General features: G+C 37.1%; 1 protein-coding gene across 1 annotated transcript in view; it reads left to right on the top strand.

Annotated features, from left to right (window-relative positions):
- The window catches only part of DIAPH3 (diaphanous related formin 3), a 510,843-nt gene that overhangs the window by 153,505 nt on the left and 331,270 nt on the right, over nt 1–26,068 (top strand). Inside the window, 6 exon segments of the mRNA XM_030311865.1 lie at nt 9,835–9,945; nt 10,232–10,350; nt 11,150–11,266; nt 16,160–16,278; nt 19,314–19,378; nt 25,768–25,872. Coding sequence (XP_030167725.1) covers nt 9,835–9,945; nt 10,232–10,350; nt 11,150–11,266; nt 16,160–16,278; nt 19,314–19,378; nt 25,768–25,872 — 636 coding nt within the window.

Here is a 26,068-nt window from a genome sequence, read left to right as displayed (position 1 = left end):
AGCCATAATTTGCTAGAGTATCGGAAACATTATCTGGATTCTAAAGAGTTTGTTCAAAACCTTGCTGTTGGTCGGAGGACTGTTTGAATTGTGGTAGATTTTTGTCAGGAAAGGAATCAAAGGGTGGTAATCCTTGAGTTTTTTTGGGTGGATGTTTGGCTTTGCTTCTGTGTACGTGTTCTCAGACCTGTGGTGACAGCGTGCTTCATTTTTTCCTATGATGTCTTCCTCTTTCAGTCCTCTTGGACTCATGGGTGGGGAGTGTCAAGAAGATGAAGGGTCTGTGATTTTGTGTCACTTATAAGTTAATGTGTTAGTCTGCCATGTTCGTCTTATGCATGCTATGAGAAGACATAAATGCCTGGGTCGAAAACAAAGGACTTCATTACCCACAGCAATAGTAGTGGCTCAAGTACAGCTTTGTATCAGCCCCAGTTTCCAGTTGCAGTGGTTTGTGTTTTAGGAGAGAAACCTTGAGTTTAGGGAATTCAACTCTTCCATCACAGGCAGCGCTTATTTTGATTGATAAAAGCTATGACGAAATCTCTTCAGTTTATCTCAGAGTATTTAATTAAAGCTCTTGGTCAGCTGTACTCTAAGCAAGTTGAGGCTAGCCTGTCATATGGACCTCAGCCAGGCCTTCCAGGTCCTAGATCCAGTCAGCTAAACAAACCCCACAGACCATCAAGGTCTGACTTTGAACACCAGGAGGCTTTTTTCTTAATTTTTTTCTGTTGGTTTTTCCACCTTGTCTGAGGTAGTCAGGTACAGAATGACATATTAGTGATTGCACAGACTTCCCTTGGTTCAGCAAGAAGGAAGTCTAGGGCAATACTTTTATCCATAACAACCCTGGCTAGTGAGTTGAATCTGAGTGCTTTCTGGGGATAATGTGTGGTATCATTGATAATGTCAACTAAAATTGGGGACAGATTTCTTAGCGCCTTTTCCACTTGGGTGATTCCCATCATAGGGATAACTGCCTGCATGTACACATAAATAACTTTTTTCTCCAGGACCAACGGTAGCCTCAGTTGGAGAGTGAGCTTGTCATGGTTGTCTGAGGACTGCACGGTGTACCGCTAGCATTTGCTTAAACACTTGAACATCTCTTATGATCACCTCTAAGGTGAAAGTTGGTGTTTTTCGAGAGACAAGCAAGTTAATGCCTTGCTTCTTCATAAGATATGTGGTCTTGAATGTCTACATGGTGCTTCTGGAATGAAAGCATTGTTTATAGTTATTGGAGCCCCCCAAATGGGATCTTTATCAAATAGGGGGCTAATGGGTAATAGTGCTTAAAACGTGGCCTCCCAATTGTCTGATAAACAGTAGGATTCCCAGTTCAGGATAAAACTGAGTGCAGGCCTTGGTTTTGGAGAGTCTGAAGATAGGGTGGGGATGCCAGGTTGTGCTACAGGACAGGAACTCTGAATTTAGGAAATCCTAATCTTTTATAATGGGTTGTAATTGTGCCTGCCTTTTGCTCCAAAGAGACATTATCTTTATTGGACTGGACATGAAGCATGCCTACCCATTTGCTGTTCAAACTTCCTTGAAAAGTTCATCCAGAAGAACGGCAGTCAGTGCCTTGGCTTGCAATGCATGCAGAAATGTAAGAGACCCATGGTGGTGCACTGTCATGCATTGGGGAGCAGACCACTAAACCTTCTCTTGTCACCCTCTTATTCTTCAGTCTGATGCTCTTATTGTTTTTCCTGTCATTCATCGTACCTTGGTGTAGATAGAACGGAATGCATCCTTCATTAGTTTTGGTTCATGCTGTACTACAGAGTATTTTTCTCTACCTTAATTACAGACTGAGTGGACAGTGGACAAGAGTAGTAGATTATATCCTTCCAGGATTCGGTGGACTGGGATGAATGATAGATACGTCTTTCTAGGATTCCCATAGATATTGCTCTACCCAGAAATGTCCAAAGAAGCAAAAGGGAGAAATATAATCCAGGTCTTTGTTGTCTCAAGAACTGTTACAAGAGGAAAATAAGGTCTCAAACATATTCAGACACCTGGCATGCACATGGTGTTAACGAATGTCTCATGCTTACATACTAAAGTGGATAGGGTGCTCACATTTAGACAACAAGAAGAAAAAGTGAAAATCTCTGTTACAAAAGAAGTTTCATTTATAATACTTAAGAATCAGAAAAATTGAAAATGATATTCTCCGCAACTTGCTTTGTAGAACAAGGCTATGTTAATCTAGGTCCTTTGAGAAGCAAGTGATTTGATCAGCAAGGAGCTAGGGGAAATGCCTACTAGAGATCTGGAGAGGGCTGGGGCAGGTGGGGAGATGTCCAGCTCAGTGCACACTTGACCCCAGCTGGAGGAGAGAAGGAAGGAGGCTTGGGGGAAGTATCTTAGGCTGCTGTACAGTTCCGGGAGAACTTGGCAACGTGGTTGGGGAATCCTCAAGTCAAAGCCCTTCATGTCCTGTCTCAGTATTCTTGCTGTGTGCAGACATTGGCTGGGAGAAGCCGGTGGGAAGTGTGGGTTTGACTCAAATCTTGAGATGGATTTCACAGGGAGCAGCTGGGGCTGGGCTCTTAGTCATTTATACTCCCTGCAGTCAAGGAACTGCATTCCCATGGCTGTTGTAAAGACACAGTTTCTCTTAAAAATAAAATTTAAAAAGCCTCTTCAATTTCTGGATTTTATTGAGTTCAAATACAGAATAGATATTTGTAAAATTGATTGGATCACATTTTCATATGTCTCAAAGTAGGAAAAATTACCTTTAATTGAGTTATAGTCACTGTACCTTGAAATCTGTTATTAGACAATAATTGAGAAATAGAACATTGAAACAAATCATGGGTTAAAATACCCTTTTAGATACAGTCAAGTTTATTTGCTTCTGTTTCTTTTCTTTTCCGTACCCCTGAAATGCTCAAAATATTCTCAAGTTTAATTTTGCTTAAGACCAAATAAAGTCCTCATTATAAAAAATAGTCCTACCTTAATTTACTACTTTGTCTTGTTTCAAGTATCTCCACTCTCCCCCACAAAATTACTAACCGAAGTTTTCAGTTTCAGATAACTTATTCTCACCGTTAATGAAGGACCCAAATGAAGAACAGAGAGTATAGAAAATGTATTTTTAGGATTATTGTGGAGGCATTCCAGAAGGATGCAGAGATCAGTTTAATTCCTCTCTGTTTTGACTACTTCTACTGAGGTTTACATCAGTAGGATTCATATGTCAATATGAATCAAAAGGTTAAATGTATTAAAATGGACTGGTAAATAATAGGCCATTAAGCGAAGACATTAAAGAAACATAGTGGGACAATCTAATGTGACCTCATATTGTCATATGGAGTACACACTTAAGTACACACTTAATTTAAGTACACACTTAAATTGTGGCGAACATTTTTGTCTAGCACATACTGCCAATTTTCTGAGTTTACATAATAAATTTATTCACTTATGCTATAGTAGATTGCCAGAAAGATAAACTTACCTCATGCTTCAGAGGTAACTGCACAGAGTTTCATAATTAAGCAATTAGTTTATTATTCAGTGACTGCTGTGCGCTGAATTATACTAGGACCATAAAGAAGTATACGCCTGCCCTTAAGAAGCTTATACTTGGGAATCTGAAGATAGCTAATGTTTCATTAGAAAAATGCAGTAGTTAAGGTGTACAGCAAAATGCATGAGAGGACACAGAAGAAATTAGTGCTGTTTCAGAGGGAAGTTTCTGAATAAATATTTAAAAATCCATTTGTTTTTCCAGTATTTCTATACATATAAATCGTAGCCTCTTGAATCCTGCAGTTTATTTCTCTGTGTTTGTGTGGGTTCTATGCAGGTACCTTGGACTCTGAGTTGTTCTTTGTGTCTATAATTGACAGAGCACTGAACTGTCTGGTTAGTTTTTATTCTGAATTAATGCAGTGCTTTTTAAATTCTTTGGAGTTTGTCTGCAGTAGAGGGGAACTTCATCTGTAAGCATCATTTACTCATTTTAACTTGAGAAATATGAAATTTGATTGTGCAAAGAAAAACAAATGATTTCAGCAATGGGTTAGGAAAGATGGAGAGCAGACTAAATTGTATCTTCCAAGCCCATGTAATAATTATTCACAGATTCCGATAGAATTTCTATGTTAAGTACTTGACTGGTACTTGTTTGTAATGTGAATTTAGCTTGTGCAGCTGATATATTTTCAGTGTCATATAGCCATCGTTTTACTTGTAAAAACATCTACTTGTGTTTAGAATGAACATGTTGACTGAAGTGTGAGCTTTCTTTTTTGTTTTGTGTTTTGTTTTTAAAGTATGAGCTTTCTAAAGAATATGCTTGCTTTGGCTTTCAGATATCTTCTCAGTTCCTTCGGCACAATCATGGAGAAGGCATTTTCTGTGATGGCCTTCGAAAAACCTGGATGAGCTTTTATGGTTGGGCCTCAGGCATCACACCTGTTAGGGTCCCTTGAATTTTGTGCTTGGAGTTTTGCAAAAGGGTCAAAGGTGCTTGTTCAAAGTTTAAAAATGCATAAAGTGGTTTTTTCTCCTCATAGTTGTGTTCAGCATAGTGATAATTAGCCATAGTGCAATTGTGTACTAGAGGAAATTTAGGTGCTGTGTATTCACATGTGAGCAAACCTGCCTGTTTTCAAGGGCAGAAAGCTGCTTTGCTGCTGGAGTGATGTACATGGGGCATCTTTCTTTCTTTGTCTTGCCGATTAACCTTTTTCCAGGTCAAATGATTTTTCTTTGATCATTTGCTTTGTTCCTAAGATTGCCTTGGAACAGCTCTATTCCTCATATTGAGTATCTTTGAGATTTCTGTTTACGGTTTATTTACTTTGCCCCCTGTTGCGTGTCTGTGCCTTCTAGTCTCCTGCACTGTTTACATTTCTCTCACTATTTATAATTACAGCTCTGGCTGTGCATTTTCCTCATCTTTGTCTGTGGGCTTTGCCAGCCCCAGTCCTTACAGTGCACCTTCTGTTTGCTGCTGCTCTTGAGGAAACCTTCAGCCATCCTAAGCCCTAGATGGACATACACACACTCCTCCAGCTATAACTTTTGTCAAATACTTTATTTCATGCAAGCCTCCTTTTTGATAATTAAGGTAAGAGTAACAAAATGAGCTTACAGTATTTGCTTTCCGAATCATCAGAACTGAGTCCATGCTTTAACACCTAAAGAGAAGTGCCTTACTCGCTGAAACCAAAGTTTAATAACCAGTATTTCTAAAGTATAAAGATGTGCTTGGAGCAAGGAGAAGAATATTTTAGTGCCGATTTTAATGGTATGCTTTTGTTTGCTGATTGCATATGGTACCCATGAGAAGGCAAGTGTTGTCCTACTTGGGACAGCAACTCTGTCTTTTTATAGAAACTGTTCTTATCAAGTCACCAATTTGCCAAAACCAATGTTAATTTATTGGTCATCTTATTTGACCTATTAGAGCCTCTGACTGAGTTGATCACCCTCTCTGTTGAGAAACTTTTCCTCCCATATTTCCTGAGCACCACAATCTTATTTTTCTTCTACCTTTTTGATGCATTTTATACTTAAAATTCTTTTTTTTTTTTTGAGTTTACTTATTTATTTTGAGAGAGATAGAGACAGCGTGAGTGGGGAGGGGCAGAGAGGGAGATAGAAAATCCCAACCAGGCTCCATTCTGCTAGTGCAGAGCCAGATGCAGGACTTGAACTCATGAAACTAGGAGCTCATGACCTGAGCCAAAAAACTAAGACTCACACGTTCATCCACCTGAGCCATCCAGATGCCCGGATGCCTTTTTACTTTATTTGCCCAGCCTTGAAAGCAAAACCTGCCATTGAAATGCCCCATCAGTTCCTGTATGCCACCTTTCCTTTCTGCTACTCCTAGATGGTTCTATGCAAGACCTTGATTTTTATGTACAGTTGCTGTGGTCATCTTTTTCTTGAACCTGGCTGTCCTATATCCAGTTTTCTTCTCCACTTTATTTCGATGCTCATCACTAAAATGTATTTCTAACCCAACTCCCCTGATCTGTCGTTCCAAGCCTCTTTCTCCCATCTTAATGAATGATTTATTTTCTACCTTAATAAATGATAATTCCATCCTTTGAATTGCCCAAGCTAAAAACCTTGGAGTCAATCTTGACTCTCATTTCAGATAGTGATTTTTATCTTTTCTCATAGCTATATCCCTACTACTGAGAAGTGCTGAGGGGGCACCAATAAATAGGCTTTGAGGAAATGAAATGGTTGAGCTAATAAACAGAAAGTGAATTCTGCATTTTGATGCCCAAAGATAGAGGCTTTAGTTAAATTAGGATGTTTCCAGGAAGGCAGAAGCTCTGTTTTCTTACCCTCATCTACTTCATAGGGAGGTAGATTTTGTCACGCTATTAAACAATTAGAATGCTAAATACAAATTAATGAAAATCGTATATGCTACACTTTTGGAACATGAAACAGGACGGTGATTCTTTTATGATGAATATCACAATGCCATTATTTCCTTGAGCTTCTTCTGTTAATATCCCCTGCTGACACAGGCTAGGTACCCAATAACTAAACATTTTTTTTTTTAATGTATTAATGATTCCTAATGTACATTTTAATCTCAGAATTTTAAAAGCAGGGTTTATTCTATTCTCCTCTGAAACCCATTTCTCATAGTGTAATACACTCTGGCTCCATCCACACTGTTGCAAATAGCAAGATTTCATTTTTTTTGTTGGCTGAGTAATATTCCATTGTATGTGTATATACACACACCATATCTTCTTTATCCATTCATCAGTTGATGGACATTTGGACTCCATAGTTTTGCTGTTGTTGATGATGCTTCTATAAATATCAGATTGTGTGTGCCCCTTGAAATCTGTATTTTTGTGTCCTATTATGCTAAGTGAAATAAGTCAGAGAAAGACAAATACCATAGAATTTCATTCATATGTGAACTTTAAGAAACAAAGTGAAACATAGGGGAAGGGGAAAAAATCGTAAGAGACTCTTAACTATTGAGAACAAACAGGGTTGATGGAGGGAGGTGGGTGGGGAATAGACAGCATGGGTGATGGGTACTAAGGAGGGCACTTGTTCAAATGAGCACTGGGTGTTAAATGTAAGTGATGAAGCATTAAATTTTATGCCTGAAACTAATTTTACCATATATGTTAACTAAATGGAATTTAACTAACACTTGAAATAGCCCCCCCCACCTCTTTCTTTCCTTGTACTTTATAGCTTTGTTAATGGTACCTCCTCTTGTCTAGTTGAAGAACAAAGGAGAGGTGCTCTCACGAATTCTTTTCTTCTACCTCATGTCCACCCAGCCATCAAATTCTGTCAGTTTTCATAGATTTCAAATGTTCAAGCTCTCATCATTGCTCACTAAAGTTGCTTCTACAATAGTTTCTTAACTAATATTATTACCTCTGCTGTTGCCTCTCCTTTACATTCCTTGTAGTTTCTCCTATTTCCAGTTGAACCTGAACTTTCTGACTTGGCATACAAAGCTGTGCCTCATCTGGCCTGTGTCCTTGTCCAACCTCATCTCTAGTGACTCCTGGAGCCGCTCTCTCCTGAATCCTTTGTAATGCAACGGAAGGGCCCAGGGCCCAGGTTTTCTAACCGGTTAATTCCTTAGATGCTGAGAACATCTCATCTCAGTCCTTCACTTCATCAGGCTGCCTTCCTATTTATCTTTAAGAGTCAATGCCGTTACCCAGCTGTCCTTGTTTTTATTTGGTTTCTCCACATTCCCAGTATATATGGAACATATCTCTTCTACATAGTATATTTTTATCATTGATCTATTGTCTTCATGAGGACAGGCAGCATGATCCTGTTCACCTTCATAGTTCGTGAGCCTTTTCCACTGTCTGTAGGAATTGATTTCTATGACATAGATGCTATATTGGCCCCTGCTTCTGCCGGTATGCTATATTAGTTTGAAATTGTGTGATAAAACAAGTCTTTATGTCTGAGTATACATTTTTAAAAACCTAGAAGGAACTCTTTGGTCCTTACCTTGATTATAGAATTTTTTTTGTCTATAAGGAAACATTACATTTTGCTGTGTATTTGCATATTTTCCTAGGCCTGTGTTTACATGACATCAATTTAAGAGTGGTTATAGGTCATGATAATGGCAAATTACCATTAGAATTGGGAAGGGATTTTAGATAATGAACTTAAATTCATTATTTCAGCCTAAGTCAATTTTCTGTTTTTCCTTTTATAGAAAATTGCCCTTTAGGATACTTCCTGGAAAGAATGTGGATTATCCTTTTCCCTTCTTTCTCTTCAATTTCATGCTGCTATTGTTCTACACGTATTTACTTTACATTTAGATCCTATTTCCTGCTAATTTTTATGCTGCTATTTTTGCTGCATTGAGCCCTTTATAATTTACATCTTTTCAGAAACCTCGTGATTAATACTAATTTATTTGCTCAAATGTAGAGAAATATTATTTAAATGTTCTTTGAGATCTTTTAAAAGTCTATACTATTGCTGAAAAGGTATTTTTGTCGGTACTGGGTAATGACTGACAAGGAGGTGGAAAGAAAGTATTTTAAACCTTGTGACATGAACCAGTTACAGCTGAGTGAATGTGTACTGGAAAGGTAGCCTCTGTTTTTAAGTTTATTCTTTTTTTTTATTCTAAGTATTTCCCTTTTCTCTATTTATCTTCTGGCACTTTTCCTTCCTCCAGTTTAAATAGTTTTAAGTTTTGACAGTAGAGGCATGCTGGTCAGATTTTAGTATTTAGACATCAAATACAATAATTATGATATATTTCAACCAGCAGGACCTGAGACCCCTGGAGGTGTCTTAATCCAAAAGAGACATTTTAAATTCATATAAACCTTGCCTTAAGGGATGGGGAAAGGACAATTTAGGGAACAGCATGAGGTTAAACATATTGATCAGTAGGCCAGTCATTCTTCTTAAGACTCTGGTAGAGTGTAGACAGAAAAATAGCATCATCATCAACAACAAAGAGTACTTCACTTCTCTAGAGGCCATCTCTTTTGCTTCCAGTCTCTCTTGCTTCCATTATATGGATTTCAGATAATGAAAGATAGGTTTTAGCCAGGGATACAAAAAAAAAAAAAAAATGCATATCCAGTTTGAAATTTGGGGTGTTAAATAACTGGAAAGTATAGTGATTTTTACATTTTTAGCACTTGAGGTATATACTAAAGGATTTAATTAGCTATGTTATTTCTTTATGCCTTTGGAATAAACATGACCTATATAATTTTTTAATTCTTGCAAAAGTGTAAGAACCATTGCCTGGTTAATTCTAGTAATTAATTGTGCAGTGATAATAAGATAGTTTTTAGTTATAACAACCCCATTGACCAGATTCACAACACTTGCTGACCTTGAAGTGTTTGAAACTTTGGGTTTCTCTCCATGAATGGCAAGTTACTTTACTATGTCAGGTAAGTATTACCTATCCAACAGAGATCTATAATTTTTCTACTAGGACATTCAGTTTATGTTGTATGCACATATAGCGTGGAGTGATTTTCTTGGATAAGAGCTGAACTTTTGGCTAGAGTGAAATTTTTATGGAACAGCTCCAGTGCCTAATGTTTCTCTCTCCTCTCCCACAAAAAACCCCCCAAGCAAATAAAAAAGAAGAAAACTCCACCGAAACTATATTTCTTGTTTAATTTTAATTGACTAAAATAATTTACATACAAATTATTGTTCTAATAGATTCTCCTGGGAAGAAAGGTATTTAATGATTCTTGGAACAAAACCTTCATGTTTCAGTTGTATTCCTCTTTCTTTAATGTTGGAATCCAAGCTTAAGTCTCACCGTGCAATCTATTGTAGGTAGCATGTATGCAACTCATCAATGCCCTTGTTACATCTCCTGATGATTTGGACTTCAGGCTTCACATCAGAAATGAATTTATGCGTTGTGGATTGAAAGAGATATTGCCAGTAAGTGCCCTGCAGTCTCCTTATTAATATTTAAATTAGAGGAGTACTTGAATAGGGGGAAATTTAGATAAATTACCTTCAAGAATAATTTATCTGCGGGGGAAAAAGGCTTGAGTATAAAAATCTATTTTTGAAATATAGATAAGATTGGAGTATTAACACTTTAAGTGTTTGAATGCTGTAAATCAAGTCAAATGGTTGGTTTATTGTTTATATGTTTTTCATTAACCTTTTTGCATTATTAAAAATAAAACCGTTAATTGTCATTTCTCCTTTATATCTCTAGAATTTAAAATGTCTGAAGAATGATGGCTTGGATATCCAACTTAAAGTCTTTGATGAGCATAAAGAAGAAGATTTGCTTGAGCTCTCCCATCGCCTTGAAGAGATTAGAGCTGAGCTTGAATATCCTTTTGTTCTGAAGTTACTGACCTATGTAAAATTGTTGCTAAACCCCAAACAAACAAACTTCACACTCCAAGATACTAAACTTCTGAAGCCATTTCTGTATAAACAGTATAAAGCCAAACCTTTATGAATCAGATTGATTTTCATATAAACTTTTCTTAATAGTTTCATGTGTGTTTTTCTGAGTCCATGCATATGGAAATGGACGTTCCAACCCACAAATTTCATGAGGCCTCTTGTGTATGTGTACAGTGTGTTGTTTTTTCTTCTCATGTGTGGTACCTCCCCCTCCTCTAGTGCTCTCTAGCATTAGCCTATTGGCTCCTGTCCTACACCTTGGGTGCACACCCCTATGGGCCTTTGTTAACTCTGTGGGTCTGCAGATCTCTGTGCTTTTCCAGAAATCCACCAGGTTCCTGTCCTCCACTGGGGCTTCTGCATGGTGGATAATGCCTGGCACCATCTCTCTTGGTTAGGGCACTCTGTACACCTAATATGGTATTTCCAACCAGCTGCCTGTTACCCTTGCCACCCGAAACATCTTGGCTTGAGAGAGGCAAATGGTTGGAGTTGATTTTGGAGGAGAAGACAATGCCAGGTGAAGTTACCATTTGCACACAGTTTTCCTCTACTTCAATCCTAACTACCTGTGTGGTACCATATGTTGAGTATACATGATGGTATGGGGTAAGACACAGAATAATCTTTTGAAGCCTTACAGAACAGATTCTGTGCTGTGTTATTGGTTGTTTGGTGTAGAGAATAAATAAATTCACATATTCCTTAATCAATGTACTGAAGCATATGATATTTACAACATGGTGTGGAACACAGTTAAGGAAACTAGAGCAGAAGGATATTTTATTTCCATTCTTCAGCATCTTTTGCTGATTCGAAATGATTATTTTATAAGGTAAGAGGAAGCTATGTTCTAATGTTAAATTTCACTAATAAAATTCTATTAATTGTGAAATTCACTTGATGTTTGATTTGGGCAAGCTCATAATTTTCAGATTTTTATTTCTGTCTTAATACTGAGTCATGGAATGTGGCATTTCTTCTGGGCATATATTTAGACAGGTGACAGTAAAATGATATTACTGTTATTTTGTAAGCTGCACAGATTCTTGTTACCAAGTTTTCATCTGAATAAAAAATGCGAACTAGCAACAAATTACTAATTTATCTTGTGATGGATAATGTTTTCTCATTAGTCTTTAGGTAGTAGGAATGGGGTTGATAAGTTTCTTTTTGTAAGTTACATGAAAGGCAGTAAACATTGTTTTTATTAGTATTTAAGTAGCTAGAAAGTGCCTGGGTAATACAGTTGCACTTAATGTTGCTAATGTATCAGAAAAGCTAGACAAATAACATTCAAGTTAGATTATATCTCAGCCATCTTGAGTTTAACAAATTGTTTATTCCATCTGTACCTTATCTATCTGTAGCTGGGCAAGCATATTAACACCTACGTTCCTAGGTGGTTCTGAAGGTGACACATAGTAGCATGGATAAATCTCCTAGCCAAATATCTGGGCACCTGGTGTATGCTCAGTAAATGCTCTCTATATCTGCTTTCTACTTTGTTACTGTTTTATGAGGAAAGTGGAGATCCTTGAATATAAAACCATTTTTGGTGCCTTTAATTTAGCTTTGCTGAGATTCCATTCTCAAATACTTGGGGTAACATGTCGTTTCTTACTCTGCTTTCATGTGGAAGAATTTGCTAGAGATGTCTCATTTGGGCTGTGTCCCCTGGTTGATGTCAGAGGGTGTAATTCAGGTTTTTTATATCTGACAAGTGAATATAATAAGAGTCAAAGAAAAAAAAAAGTTTATGTTCTTTGGGATGAGCATAGATCGCCCATCTTATCTCCTCCTTTTGCAGCACAAACATACTAATATAAAATAAACACTAATACATTGACAAAAATATTAATACAAATATGAATACATTAATTAAAATCAAAATAGTACATTGATTAATATTTTTAAATATCAGAGGTACTTGCTAGTTATAAAACTGTATTTTTCCCCACATGTATTTAAATTTGAAGCTTCCATTTACTCTAAAGTAAACCTGTCCTTTTTTTTTTTTTTTTTTTTTTTTTTAAGAGAGAGTGAGAGTGGGGGAGAATCAGAGAGAGGGGGAGACAGAATCTGAAGCAAGCTTCAGGCTCTGAGCTGTCAGCACAGAGCCCAGTGTGGGGCTCAAACTCATGGACAGCAATATTGTGACCTGAGCCGAAGTCAGATGCTTAGCCACCCAGGCGCTCCAACCCTGTCCTTTTCTTGATCCCTATATGGTTGGTCCTGTCAACCTCTGATTGCTTGATGCTGCTGGAGTTTTCAAGAATTCAAGAATATTGTTTGCTTTCAAAGTTTTGAATGTGTCTTAATGCTGCCAGAGGGGGTTCTATATTACTTATGATCCCTTCATTTTTACCCTAATCCCTTAATCTGTGCTGCAGAAGGCCACGCGGTTGTGTCTACCTTTAAAATAGATTGAAAAGCACAACTCTCCTGGGGCATGCTCAGGCAATCCTGTCACTTCAGTGGAATTAAGAGTCTCAGAGAAATATTAAACTGTAGCCGCACCAAAGTGACGTTAGTTATTTTGGTCATTTTTCAAGTAGCACGTTTTTAACTTGATACTTATGTATGTTGCATTCTTCGTGGACTCTTTAGGCCCCAGGACCTTGGTCTTTGTTTCACGTATGGTTGCTGTGAAGGCGTCATTCTTCCTATGATTTCTGTAATCAAGACCATTCCATCTGTTTTTTTTTTTTTTTTTTTCCCATGTTCCCAAATTCTCATAGGTGGTTATTGTTGTTATTTATTCTTTTTTTTCAACGTTTATTTATTTTTGGGACAGAGAGAGACAGAGCATGAACGGGGGAGGGGCACAGGGAGAGGGAGACACAGAACCGGAAACAGGCTCCAGGCTCCGAGCCATCAGCCCAGAGCCCGACGCGGGGCTCGAACTCACGGACCGCGAGATCGTGACCTGGCTGAAGTCGGACGCTTAACCGACTGCGCCACCCAGGCGCCCCTGTTGTTATTTATTCTTACAGAGAATATATTTTTATTATAAGATTGTGGCAGATTATGATCATTTAGATAGTTTTTCATTCATTTAAAAATTATTTAGCTTTTTATTTAAATACAGTAAAACTGTTTTTGGTGTGCAGTTCTGTGAGTCTTGCTCTTTTGGTTTTAGCTTCATGGTTTTTTGTTGGTTGGTTGATTTTCACTGTCTCCGATGGACGTGGACTTTACCTTTTAAAAATCTTTGATTATCTGAACACCTTTTGTTGAATGAACATTCTTAATTCCTATTGATATAAATAAATGTTTTCAGATTTTTAGAAATTGCTTTGCTTTAGAATGCAAGATAGTCCCATTTAAAAGAATTAGCCGATAGGAAAATAAGAAAATTTTCTCACGTTCACATTTGGGACGAAAGGAAATTTTACTGAAATGGAACTCAGTTGGAGAATGTACATGCAAGGTAACCCCTGCCCCCAAAAAATGAAACGTGGAAAGAATATTGGAGTGTGGAGTGGGAGATTAAATTCATTTCTCTAACAAATACTTAATGGCTTACCATGTGCAAAATATTTGCCTAGTTGAATGTGCATGGGAGATAATTTCTGATATTTGATAAAAATACTAAAGAGAAAGTGAAGATGATTTTAAAATTCCTCCAACAAAAATGACATATCAGTGAAGTAATGACAACTTATGTTCATCCCTTAATTAGGTTATTTACATATTCCTCTGACATATTCACTAACTCACCAATATTGCTCAGGGTGATTATTTTCTGGATGCACATTTCTAGAATCCAGAAGTACATTATTATTTTGCTAGTGTTGCCTTGAAAGAGATTTTGCAAGAAATTTCAGCTACTTTGTAAGTGAGCTTATCATTGGGAGCTGTGGAGGTGAGAAAACATTTACTGAAATAATGATTTATTTAAAAAGTCCACAAAGTAACCTATGTTATTAATTAATAACCTATGTTATTAAGTCCACAAATTAACCTATGTTGTTAATTTAAAACCTGTTTATATTAAAACAACACTAGGATAACATTGAATAAGAGTAAAAAAGAAATAGAATGCTCCATCTTGATTTTCAAACGTGATTGATATTTTGTACCTGTGTGTGCAATTTATGTACCTTAATTGTACATGTGGTTGTTATGGCAAGATAGTAGGGAATGGGAGACTATATTTTTGGAAGCAGTGTAGAACATTGAGGAAAGCGTGGTAGTACCTTCTTGCTTTGACATATACCCAAGAACACTGTCTTAAACATTTTTAGTTGATGACAGTCGATGACCATCTTTTGTCTTTGCTAATGTTCAGTTATTTTGGATTTTATTCTGCATAATGGGTCATTTATGAGGTGTGAGGTAAGTAGATTCAGGGCAGTAGAGAAGAAGCTCTAGTGAATAGAAGCACCATCACTTACATGGTGAGAAAGATTTGGAGAGGAAATGTGTGCAAAAAGTCATTGAGGGAACAAAGAAATTGTAGGGGTGGCTGGGGATGAAGGACTGACCTCATTGAGATAGCACCCACCCTTTCTGTCATTTTAGTTTGGTTTTGTTAATAAAATCTAGATATTTTAAATTGATTGGCTTCAGTTTTGTTTAAAAAAAATTTTTTTTTTATGTTTTATTTATTTTTGAGAGAGAGAGAGGCAGTGTGATCAGGGGAGGAGCAGAGAGAGAGAGGGAGACATCAAATCCAAAGCAGGCTCCAGGCCCTGAGCTGTCAGCACAGAGCCCGAACTGGGGCTCGAACTCACAAACCGTGGGATCATGATCTGAGCCCAAGTCAGATGCTTAACTGACTGAGCCACCCAGGCTCCCCTTGTTGGCTTAAGTTTTAAGGGAGGTTCTTTTGCTTATGACGAACATAGGTGGACTAAAACCTGTAGTGACAACGTGATCCCTATTTGGGCATTTATTTAAACTCTAATTTTTTTTTTTTTTTTTAATTTTTTTTTTCAACGTTTTTATTTATTTCTGGGACAGAGAGAGACAGAGCATGAACGGGGGAGGGGCAGAGAGAGAGGGAGACACAGAATCGGAAACAGGCTCCAGGCTCCGAGCCATCAGCCCAGAGCCTGACGCGGGGCTCGAACTCACGGACCGTGAGATCGTGACCTGGCTGAAGTCGGATGCTTAACCAACTGCGCCACCCAGGCACCCCTAAACTCTAATTTTTGAAAAAAATTGTTTTGAGTTGTGTTTTGAGTACAAAATATTCATTTGGTACTGTATATATTTTACAGTATCTGTTTTTAATTGGACTCCGCATTCTTAAAGTAGTAAACTGTATAGTTTTAAGACCCAGATAATTTTTTTTGAAAAAAATGGATATATTTTGGCTTGTATTAATAAAATGAATTAATGGTAGATATTTCAGTATGGTACAGTGGTAGGTTGATCTCTGTTGAGGACTGCTTTTAAGCACCTATCACTTCATCTCAGTGCTTTTTTTTTTTTTTTATTGCTAATTAAGTCAAGGTTCTGACTTTTGTAAGCAAATCATCATTAAAACACTGTATGTGCTAAAAGAGTGTAAAAACTTAATGTCATAATGTCATTAGAAGAAGGAAAGCGATGACTGTTGTATTTACCCTCACTCCCATGTTAAATCTGTCATGTCAGTTGTTGACACTATACAAAGATAAATTATTGAACTTGAAATCAAGCTTACCCAAATACTTTGTTTTAATGTAAAGTTATTCTTATAAATGGAGTGTGCATTTATTCTTTTTCTTGGTTTTAGGCAACAATACTTCAAATTAATTGATGAATGTGTATCTCAGATTGTATTGCATAGAGATGGGATGGATCCAGACTTCTCATATCGAAAGAGACTAGATTTAGATTTAAGTCAGTTTGTCGGTGAGTATTTCTCTAATATTTAAATGGAAACCTTTTATCGTCCCTTGCCCCACAGGTTAACTGCAGTGTCAGTTCTCCTAGTGTGACCTGTAGAGTCCTTAGGGCCCTTGATACCCGTTCAGGGGATCCTAAGAGTCAAAACTGCTTTCATAACAGCACTAAGACATGATTTGCCTTTTCCGTTGTGTTGATATTTGTGCTGGTGATGCAAGGATGGTGAGTACAACTGGTGGCACTTAGGTAGGAATCACGGCGGTGACCCCAAACCATGTTAGTAGTCCTTGAATTCCTCACAGTAAACACAGCAATAAAAACTGCCTTTTTTTTTTTACCTGAGTGTCCTTGATAATGAAGTGAAAGACATTAATTTTATTAAAAATCTCCCCTTGAGTACATATCATTTCAACATTCCCTGTGACAAAGCGAATTGTACACGTCAAGCACACGTCTGCATACTGAAGTACAGTGAGCAAATAGCTGCGTATGTGCTTGTATTGCGAGCTGAATGGGTTGATTTTTTTTTTTTTTTTTACAAGGAATGATTGTCATAAAAACTGTGGCCACTCCTGCTTGACTGTCTGGCACACACTTTCTTAAAAAGGAAATAAAGTAATTCTATAATGTCAAGGAAAATGACTGATAGAATTCGTTACCAATGATAAAATTCAAGCTCTCAGGGAAAAATTTGAGTTTTGGAAAACTTGGATCTGCTACTGTTAGCTTGACAGCTTTCCAGTACGTGAATTTTTTTTCTGGTGAGGTCAATGATGATAATAACCCATAGGATTATTTTGATATTGTATAATGAGATGTGTCAACATTTGGAGAATCTACGTGACTCCGCAAACCACTCTTTTCCAAATTCCCGTGCCTGATTACACATTCTGCATGGGTGAAGAATTCTTGGATTTTGAAGTAACAGAGTACAAAACAGTCACTGATAGGTGATTCCACACAGCAAGTAATGTGCAAGGAGTTACCATATGTCAAATTTTGGTGTAACATGAAAAAAGAATAGCCATTTTTTGTGTGAGGTTGAGGTTGTTTTTCTTCATATATTAGAGTTCATAAAGAAGTACGGAGTGTATAGAATGAGAAAAGAACTAGATTATATTAGTGGCACTGATAAAATGCTCATTTTTCTCCACTGGAGGGAAGTAATTAGAAGTTCCTGGTAGTGGGAGGGACAGATATGAGGAAAAATAAAGCAAACTAAAATGTGGAATGATTTTGAATAGGACCTGAAAAGGAAGTTTATTCTACCTGGCCATTAGGAATGTTTTTTCTTGAGTAGATGAGAGGTTTATTTAAGCATTGAACTCTTGAGAAGGAAATAGACTTTTTGACTACTGCTTGGCTATATAAGTGAAACATATTTACATAGTTACAATAAGTACATTGTATATGTTGATTTTAAATGTTTATAGAAAACTTAGACACACTGCAGAGGACTTACAGTAATAGGTGAGTGAGGATCTGGGGCCAAACTGTAGGAGAGAGAGATGTTGGCAAGTAAATAAAGATAACTTTATATATTATAGTGGAAATCAGTAGATACTGTTTATGTAACAGTGATCGGAGGTTTAAGTATTTATTTAGTGCTACAGAGCCAGGCAATTTAGAAAGCAAAATTATTAAAATAAATGGGATTAGACAGGAAACACCATTTTCATCTTCTATAATAGGAAGCTATCTATAATGTATTAAATAGATGAATCAAGAAATAATGGTGTACACATCTTATTTAGAGTTAAGAAACTAACTGCCAGGATAATCTAATATAGAAAGAACCATAAGAGGTCTCATTTAGGAAGTGGGATTGGGTTTTTAATGTAGTGATTTGGTTGTTACTTTTTTTTTTTTTTCCTTTTTTTTTTTCAACGTTTATTTATTTTTGGGACAGAGAGAGACAGAGCATGAACGGGGGAGGGGCAGAGAGAGAGGGAGACACAGAATCGGAAACAGGCTCCAGGCTCTGAGCCATCAGCCCAGAGCCTGACGCGGGGCTCGAACTCACGGACCGCGAGATCGTGACCTGGCTGAAGTCGGACGCCTAACCGACTGCGCCACCCAGGTGCCCCAGTTTGTTACTTTTTATTGTAAGCCCTTCTGTAATATGTTTTTTAAAACCATGTTTATTGCTTTTATTAAAGAAGGGAGGGGTACCTGGGTGGCTCAGTCGGTTGGGTGTCCGACTTCGGCTCAGGTTATGATCTCACAGTTCGTGAGTTTGAGCCCCGCGTAGGGCTCTGTGCTGACAGATCAGAGCCTGGGGCCTGTTTTGGATTCTGTGTCTCCCTCTCTCTCTGCCCCTCCCTCGCTCACGCTCTGTCTCTGTGTCTTTCAAAAATAAATAAACATTAAAAAAAAATTTTTTTTTTTTAAATAAAGGATCAACTGCAGCATGGGGAATCTATATGAATCACTTCTCCTGCATAGTGTCTCATCATGTGGATCTATATCGTAGCTTATTTAATCAGTCTGTTACTGATGGACCTTTATTTCCAGATATTGGCTAACAACATTTTAATGAACATTCTTGCTTAAAGGCAGAGTCCTAACAATGCAATTGCTGGGTGAAAGAAAATACATATTTTAAATTTTAATATATATTTTCCTAGTTACTCACCAGCAAAGTTCATGAATTATACTTCTATGGCGTTGACAAGTCATTTTTTCTGTGCCATCTCTGACACTCGGTATTATGGATCATTTAATCATTGCTGTGTTTCATTAAATAAAATTTATATTTTTGTATTAGGGAAATGAACTACCTGTTCATACATGTTAGCAATTATTAATTTTGTTTTTGCTAATTTTCTGTTCATTATTGTTGTATTGGTTATCATCTTGTCTTCTTCCTTCAAAATACTTACGTGTTGAGCTAACTTTCTTTGTTTTCTTTCTTAGCTTTCTTTGTTTTGCTTATTTCATTACTGACACTATTTCTAATTCTTTTCTTTTTCTAACCTTTTCAAGTCATAATGATTTTAACAAGTACTGGAATTAAGGAAAAAATGTCATTGCCATTTTAGATGCTTGCGTAGATCAAGCGAAGCTAGAAGAGTTTGAAGAGAAAGCATCAGAACTTTACAAGAAAGTAAGTAATTCTGATTAAGTTTGCGAGACTATGTGAAGAACCACCTCGCATCATCAGGCATGCTTCTCCTTCAGGGATTTTGCTTGTTGTTTCCACTCTCTTCTTTACCTCCTTGAGCTATTTGCATAAATGCCATCCTTAAGGAGGATTTCCTAGACCATTATATTTAAACATTTTAACTCTCCACTCCCAGCCCTGACCCTGTCTGTGATTTGTTTTCCTCTGTTTTATTTGTTATCTGACATGCGACATGGTGTATGTATTTACCTGTGTATCTATGGATGTGTTGTCTATTTCTCCCTCTAGAGTAACCTTTATGAAGGATATTTCTTTGTTGTTGTTTGAAGGATTTTGTTTATTCAGTGTCCCTGCACCTAGAACAATTCCTGCCCTCAGAACATTAAAAAAAAAAAAAAAAAAAAAAGCGTTAATGAATAAGTGATTGAAGAAAATTTGTAGAGTCAAAATTTTAAGATTGGAGTATTTCTCAAGAAATCCTAAAGTTTTATTAACTTTTCTGTTTTGGTTCATGTTGCTTCATTAGGTCTAGGTGAACATAGAAAACTGTCATTTTTATAGGTCAGAAGTATCTGATATTGCCAGTTGGGTGGCTTCGGCCCAGTAGTATTGCTGACCATCCAGCCGTTCCCCACTGTTCTTGAAGGTGGTGTTCTGTGCTTTCATCTCTGCTTGGCATGTATCTGTTTGACTCTTTTTCTGTTTAGAAAAAAAAAAAAATGTTGCTTTTGTGGGATTCTTCACATGTTAAGCAGTCTCTTTGATTTAAATTCATGTGGCTGGTTTCTCACATTGGAGGAATAAATGATAATTACTACCCCCAGCCCCTGATGAACATACACTAAATAGACTTTTACTGTGTGTCAGTTACCATGCCTAAGAGGCTATGTTTTTGAACTCTCTGGATCTTGGTGAATATTGAACGAATCTTACACTTCTGTAACAGTTTAAGATAATACAACTTGCAAATGGTAGACAGTCTTTGATAAGTTAGTGGTAATTTATGACAAACTTTGTAAATGCCCCATGTAAGAAGTCCTGCATGTCCCCCCACACATAGAGGTTTTTAACCCCTGGGCCTCTGGCTGCAGGCTAGAATTCCAGCTTAAGCATATGATACTGTCTTTGCCCTGCAGGAACTTGAGAAACAAATGAACACATCATTGAAGTGTCATATGTGCTACAGCTGATAGGTGATCATGTTGTAGGGTGATCCCTTATCCCCTGACTTGGTATTCTAAGCCTTCTACTTGGTATTCTATTTTAACTCTTCCTGAGAAAGTAGTAGTAAACTTTCAGGTACTTGCTTTGGATGCATCCCAGGTAATATAAATTTGCTTCTATAATCATTTTTAGGTATATGATGTATATGAGTGTTGTTAAATGTGATACCTTTCTCAACATATTGCTTTAAAATTTAAAGTTTAAGTGTAAGTAGAAGAAAGACCTTGTTCAAGGTTACTTGTCTCCTTTTAGTCAGAAGTTATATGTCTTAGGTATATTTAAAAAATATTGTTTGCTCCATAAAAGATTCCTATTGCCATACCATTTTGTATATATCAGCAAGAACTTCTTTCTGATAGCTTTATAAGGACACATGTAAATACTTTGCTTTAGGCAGGAAGCTATCATAGTTGCTAGACACATTCTTTATTTTGGTGCATAAATTTGAAAAATGAAGACCAGAAATGTCAGAAAGTACATAGAGAATATTGAATTATCAACCTTCTTGTACAGATGCACTAATACATTTACCCTAGGGAATGAAATTAACCAGAGCCTCAGCCTTAACTGTGTTTCTTGACATTTTTGCGTGTAATTTTGTAAGCGTAATATTGCTCTAGAAACTCTTTTTGGAGAAGAAGGCTATCATATCTGTTTTTATAAAGTATGTCTTTAATGGAGATTCATTTTATCCCCAAGGCTACTGTGATTTGACTGTAGATATTATAAAAATGCTAAAGCAAAGTTTATATTTTGTCTCATCCTTTTATAGGGGAGGATATAGAAATTTATCTCTTTGTTAAGTACAGATACTTTAAGTATGGCCAAGTGAATTTAATAAATTCTCTTAGAGTATACTAATTATGACTCTGATTATTTTGGTAGTTTTATCTTTGTTCCCATAAATCATCCTTTTTCCTCCTGAATCTTATTCTAAGCCCTACTAGTTAGGGTAATGTACCTACTGATAGTGTGAAAAAGACTTCATTTTTACCCTCATAAGAATTTAATTTTTTATTTCTTGCTAAGCAGAAGTAAACACTGAGCAGTCATAAAAGGGAGAATAGAGAACATGACCTCTCAAAGATTTTTCATGCCGGGAGATTGTGGAACTTTAATATATGATATTGACATATTTATTCACAACATATAAAGGAAGACTTGACAGGAATTGGCTCCATTTCTTCATTCGACAAATATTTACTGAGTTTAGTTATAAATGTAAGGCTTTGGAAAGGTGATGAATAAAGTGGATTCTCACTGTGAATAACCTTCCAGGCTGGTGGGTGTTACTGTGGTGTGTGAATAGTGCATTTTGATATTTTTATATTACAGTGTTATGACTGCTACAGTAGGAATACCCTATGCAGAATGGGAGCCTTCTGCAAGGATTCCTCATCTAGACTTGAGTGGCCAGGGAAGGCTGACCCAAGGAAGTCATAGCTAATGTGAGGCGACAAGGTGAGATAGCCAAGAAGGAGGGAGACAGAAATTTATTGTGAATTTCAACATAGCCATCTCAAGGTTAATATTTCTGAAACCAAATTTATTTTTCTTTTCCCTAAAAGAATGCCTTTCCTCCTCCATGAATTTTATATCCCTATTTCCCCCCTAAAATAATAATAGTTTCCAGCTTGCAAAGCAATAGAACACCATCATCATCTTAGAGATATACTCCCCTCACTCATTTCCTTCATTTAGTTGTACACTAATTTTTTAGATTCTGTTTAAAAAAGAAAAAAGTCCCTTTTTTTTTTTTTTTTTTTTTTTGTTTTCTGTTTCCCTGTCTTCCCCTTTCGTTCAGGCAGGCCTTAAATTCTTGGTTGGGTAACTATAGCAGCTCCTCAACCTATTCACATGCCTCTGGTGTTTTCTTTCAGTCCACCTTCCATACTGCTGCAGGCTGGGTTTGCCAAAGTGCAAATTTGGTCATGTTAATTTCTTATTATAAATACTCTTAAAAGCTCTCCATGGTTTACAGGAAATAAGAGAAACTTTTTGACTTTAAAATTCCTTAAAATTTTTTTTTTCTGTTTATTTATTTTGAGAGAGACAAAGAGAGTGAGCAGGGGAGAGGCAGAGAGGGAGGGAGAGAGAGAATCCCAAGCAGGCTCCATGCTCTCGGCGTGGAGCCAGATGTGGGCTTGAACCCACGAACTGCAAGATCATGACCTGAGCCGAAACCAAGAGTTGGACGCTTAACTGACTGAGCCATGCGGGTGTCCCCAAATTTACTGTAAAATTCCTTTAAACAGTTTAATTCCTGTCTACATCTGTAACTTCATCTCTTGCAATTTGTTTTCTTACCTCCTTTTATGGCCCTTGCATGTGGTTGTTTTCATTTGTGTACTGCACTAAACCTTGTATTTGAAATGCCAGCTGCACTTATCAGCTAACTACTCAAATTCTTCAAACCTGGGGCCAAGTTATCACTTCTCCAGTAATCACTCCCATGCCTCCAGTGTATTTCTCCATTGCTGGTAATTTTCATACGTTCGCATTGTTACTTTCCTTTTACTTTGCCACCAGACACTATACTTACTAAAAGTGATGACCATATTGTATTCAACTCTGTATCTCTAACACCTGCTACTTTGAGGAACACATCAGATGCATGATATTCCTTACAGTATAACGAGAAATAGGTAGGTAGTTTGGGAACAACTCCCAGGAGGTTCTTAGATATTAGGTTAATGACGTAGCCACTGTAAGTTGAAAAGCAAAACAGTCATGTTTTTTGAGCCATCCTTTAGAAAGAACAGCGATACTCAAAAAAGTTTGTAGAGGGGAAAGGTAATACTGGTTTTAAAAATACTGTTTTTGTTTGTCGCCTTGAAGAATGTTCATTGGGCAGTTGAAAATATGTTTATGGACTGATTAGTAGTCTGGAATTCAGACGAGAAGCTGAGCTGGTGATGGGGATTTGGAAGCCATCAGTATATGAATGGGGACTAAAACGTGTGGGTGTGGAAGATACCATTCTACCAGGCGTATGAAGTGAGATCATCAGAGGGGCAAAGGAAGAGTCCTAGGACAGGACAATAGTAGACGGTTGGACTGAGGAATAGGAACCTATAAAAGAATTGGTAGGAACAGCCAAGAAGTAAGCAGGAGGACCAGAAGAGTGTGTTGTAATACAACACACTGGGGAAGAGAGAATGAATACAGAGGCATATTTGTGAGTATTTAATGCTGTAGGGCAGTCCCGTTCGATACGGAATGATGTCAGTGTTTGATGATCTGTGTTCAGCATGCTAGCCTTCAGCTTGTGACTGAGGAACTGAAGTTTTAACTTTGATATTAGCTAACTTAAATTTACATTCTATTAGCCACGTTGGCTAGAGGCTACACCATTGAATAGTACAGGTATTAGATCAAGTAAGAGGAGGCCCGGAGAAGTCCGGGGGCTTTGGAATTTGGCAAGCCATAGTTTTTAGAATGAAAGATGGTGGCTAAGTTGGATAATGAAGTGAATGAAGTTAAACAGGCCAGAAAAGGGAGTATGATCCAAGCACACTTTTTGAAGGAGTGCACTTTGAAGCAAGAATAAGATTAGAGTTAGGTGATGCAGGGTAAGGACAAAAAGAGGGTCAAGGAAGATTAGCGTCTTTTAAATTCTTAAATGGTAGGAGGGGTTTGGAGGAGCTGCAGTAATAGGAGTGGTAATGTTGGTGTGGTATGGGTGAAGTGAGGGATATTTGGTTTTTTTACCCGGTAGTTTCTGTTCTCTTTATAAAAGCGCAAAGTTTAGAGTGCGAGGATTGAATGTGAGATTTATTTAACCTGTAAATGGGAATCACAACAATGTTTATTATTTCGGAGTTTTTGCGTGTGTGAATGCAATGATGAAATTGCATTCATGAAATGCAAAAATGCTGACACTAAATCATGGGGGAGGCAACCCTCTGGGGGGGTTGGCATATGAGAAATCTCTGAAACTTTGACTCATTTTGCTGTAAGCCTAAAACAGTTCTAAAAAATAAAATCTATCTTAAGAAAATACCTGTAAAACATTATCTGAATGTAATTTGTAGGAGGGTGCTGTGGTTTTATCTAAACCCAGGCTTGGAAGACAAGGTCTGGCTTTTAATCTCACTTTTTTAATTTACTGTCTGTACGACAAGGGATTGGATTGCCACCTTTTTGAGTTAAGGACAAAATAAGATTCATAAATAAGTGTTCTTTGTCATCGGTTGCTTTTTACATTCTTGCACTTTCCCTAATTGAGGTCTGAACGTGCTTTAAAGTCTAGAGGCTACATCTGTGAGGTAGTATTTTTTTTTATGATTTTTTTTCTTCATTTTTTAAAAAGAAATAAATGTTCTCCAGTATGAGACAATCCCCTATTGCAATTCACCTCTGATAGAGGTTTTCAGTCATGATGATGGCAGGGTGAAGCTATTTGAAGGCAGGGTGGGAATTTGTGATAAGTGGCTGTATAAATTAGAAAACTCATTGGATTCACCAAATTTTACTGTTTGCTTTCCTCCCACAAGGTATTGCACCAGGGTTTTTGAAAGATTAATTTATCATTAATCTCCCAAAGATTAATCTCCAAAAGATTAATGATAAATAACAGACTTTATTCTCTTAAATTGCTGTTGAAGATTAGAGCCTGCATCAGGGCCCTTAACTCTCATGACGACGTGAGAAGTGATGCATTTACGAAATGGAGTTATATAGTAATAGCAAATATTAAAATGCAATTCTTTTTAATTCCTATCATAAGGTTCAAGTACAAGTTTTTGCAAATAGGGGTCTGGGAACTCGCTACAATGCTTTGCTCTCTATTATTTTACACAAAGTTGCAATGATATTTAGGGACTTTTAAGAAAAATGTCAGTGTGGCAGATACCTCCGGGCGAGTTTGCTCTCCTGAGAGGAGAAGGTCACAGACTCCATCCCTGGCTTTGTCTGCTCCCTTGCAAATTGAATGATTTTGGTGGGACCCAGAGAGGGACCTAGGGACAGGCTTTGGGTGACTTAGCAAAATCTACCACTTTTTTCATAAAAAGTTTGTGTTCTACTGACAGGTCTTTAGATCATTAGAACCGTATATTTCTTTATGAAGAATAGCGCTTTTCACTGCCATCTTTCTGTCTCCTGTTTTTTTTTTTTTCCTTTTTTTTTTCTTTCTTTCTTTGCAGTTTGAAAAAGAGTTTACCGACCACCAAGAAACTCAGGCTCAATTGCAGAAAAAAGAAGCAAAGATTAATGAACTTCAAGCAGAGTTACAAGCTTTTAAGTCACAGGTAAAATACCATCTACCTGGATTGAATTTGGCTATTGAAAGCTTACTATGGAAGCAAAGGTCATGTCACAGCTTCATAGTTCAAAATGTTTAAACTTTAATTTCACTTGTATGTTTTCATAGTGTTGTTTTTCTACATATTTTTGCTCTGTAAATTAAAATTATTTTCCCACTGTTTTTTCTAGTTGCATTTTTAA

This window comes from Lynx canadensis, chromosome A1 (assembly GCF_007474595.2).
Source record: "Lynx canadensis isolate LIC74 chromosome A1, mLynCan4.pri.v2, whole genome shotgun sequence".
Lineage (NCBI taxonomy): Eukaryota > Metazoa > Chordata > Mammalia > Carnivora > Felidae > Lynx > Lynx canadensis.
This window is presented reverse-complemented; position numbering and strand designations above follow the sequence as displayed.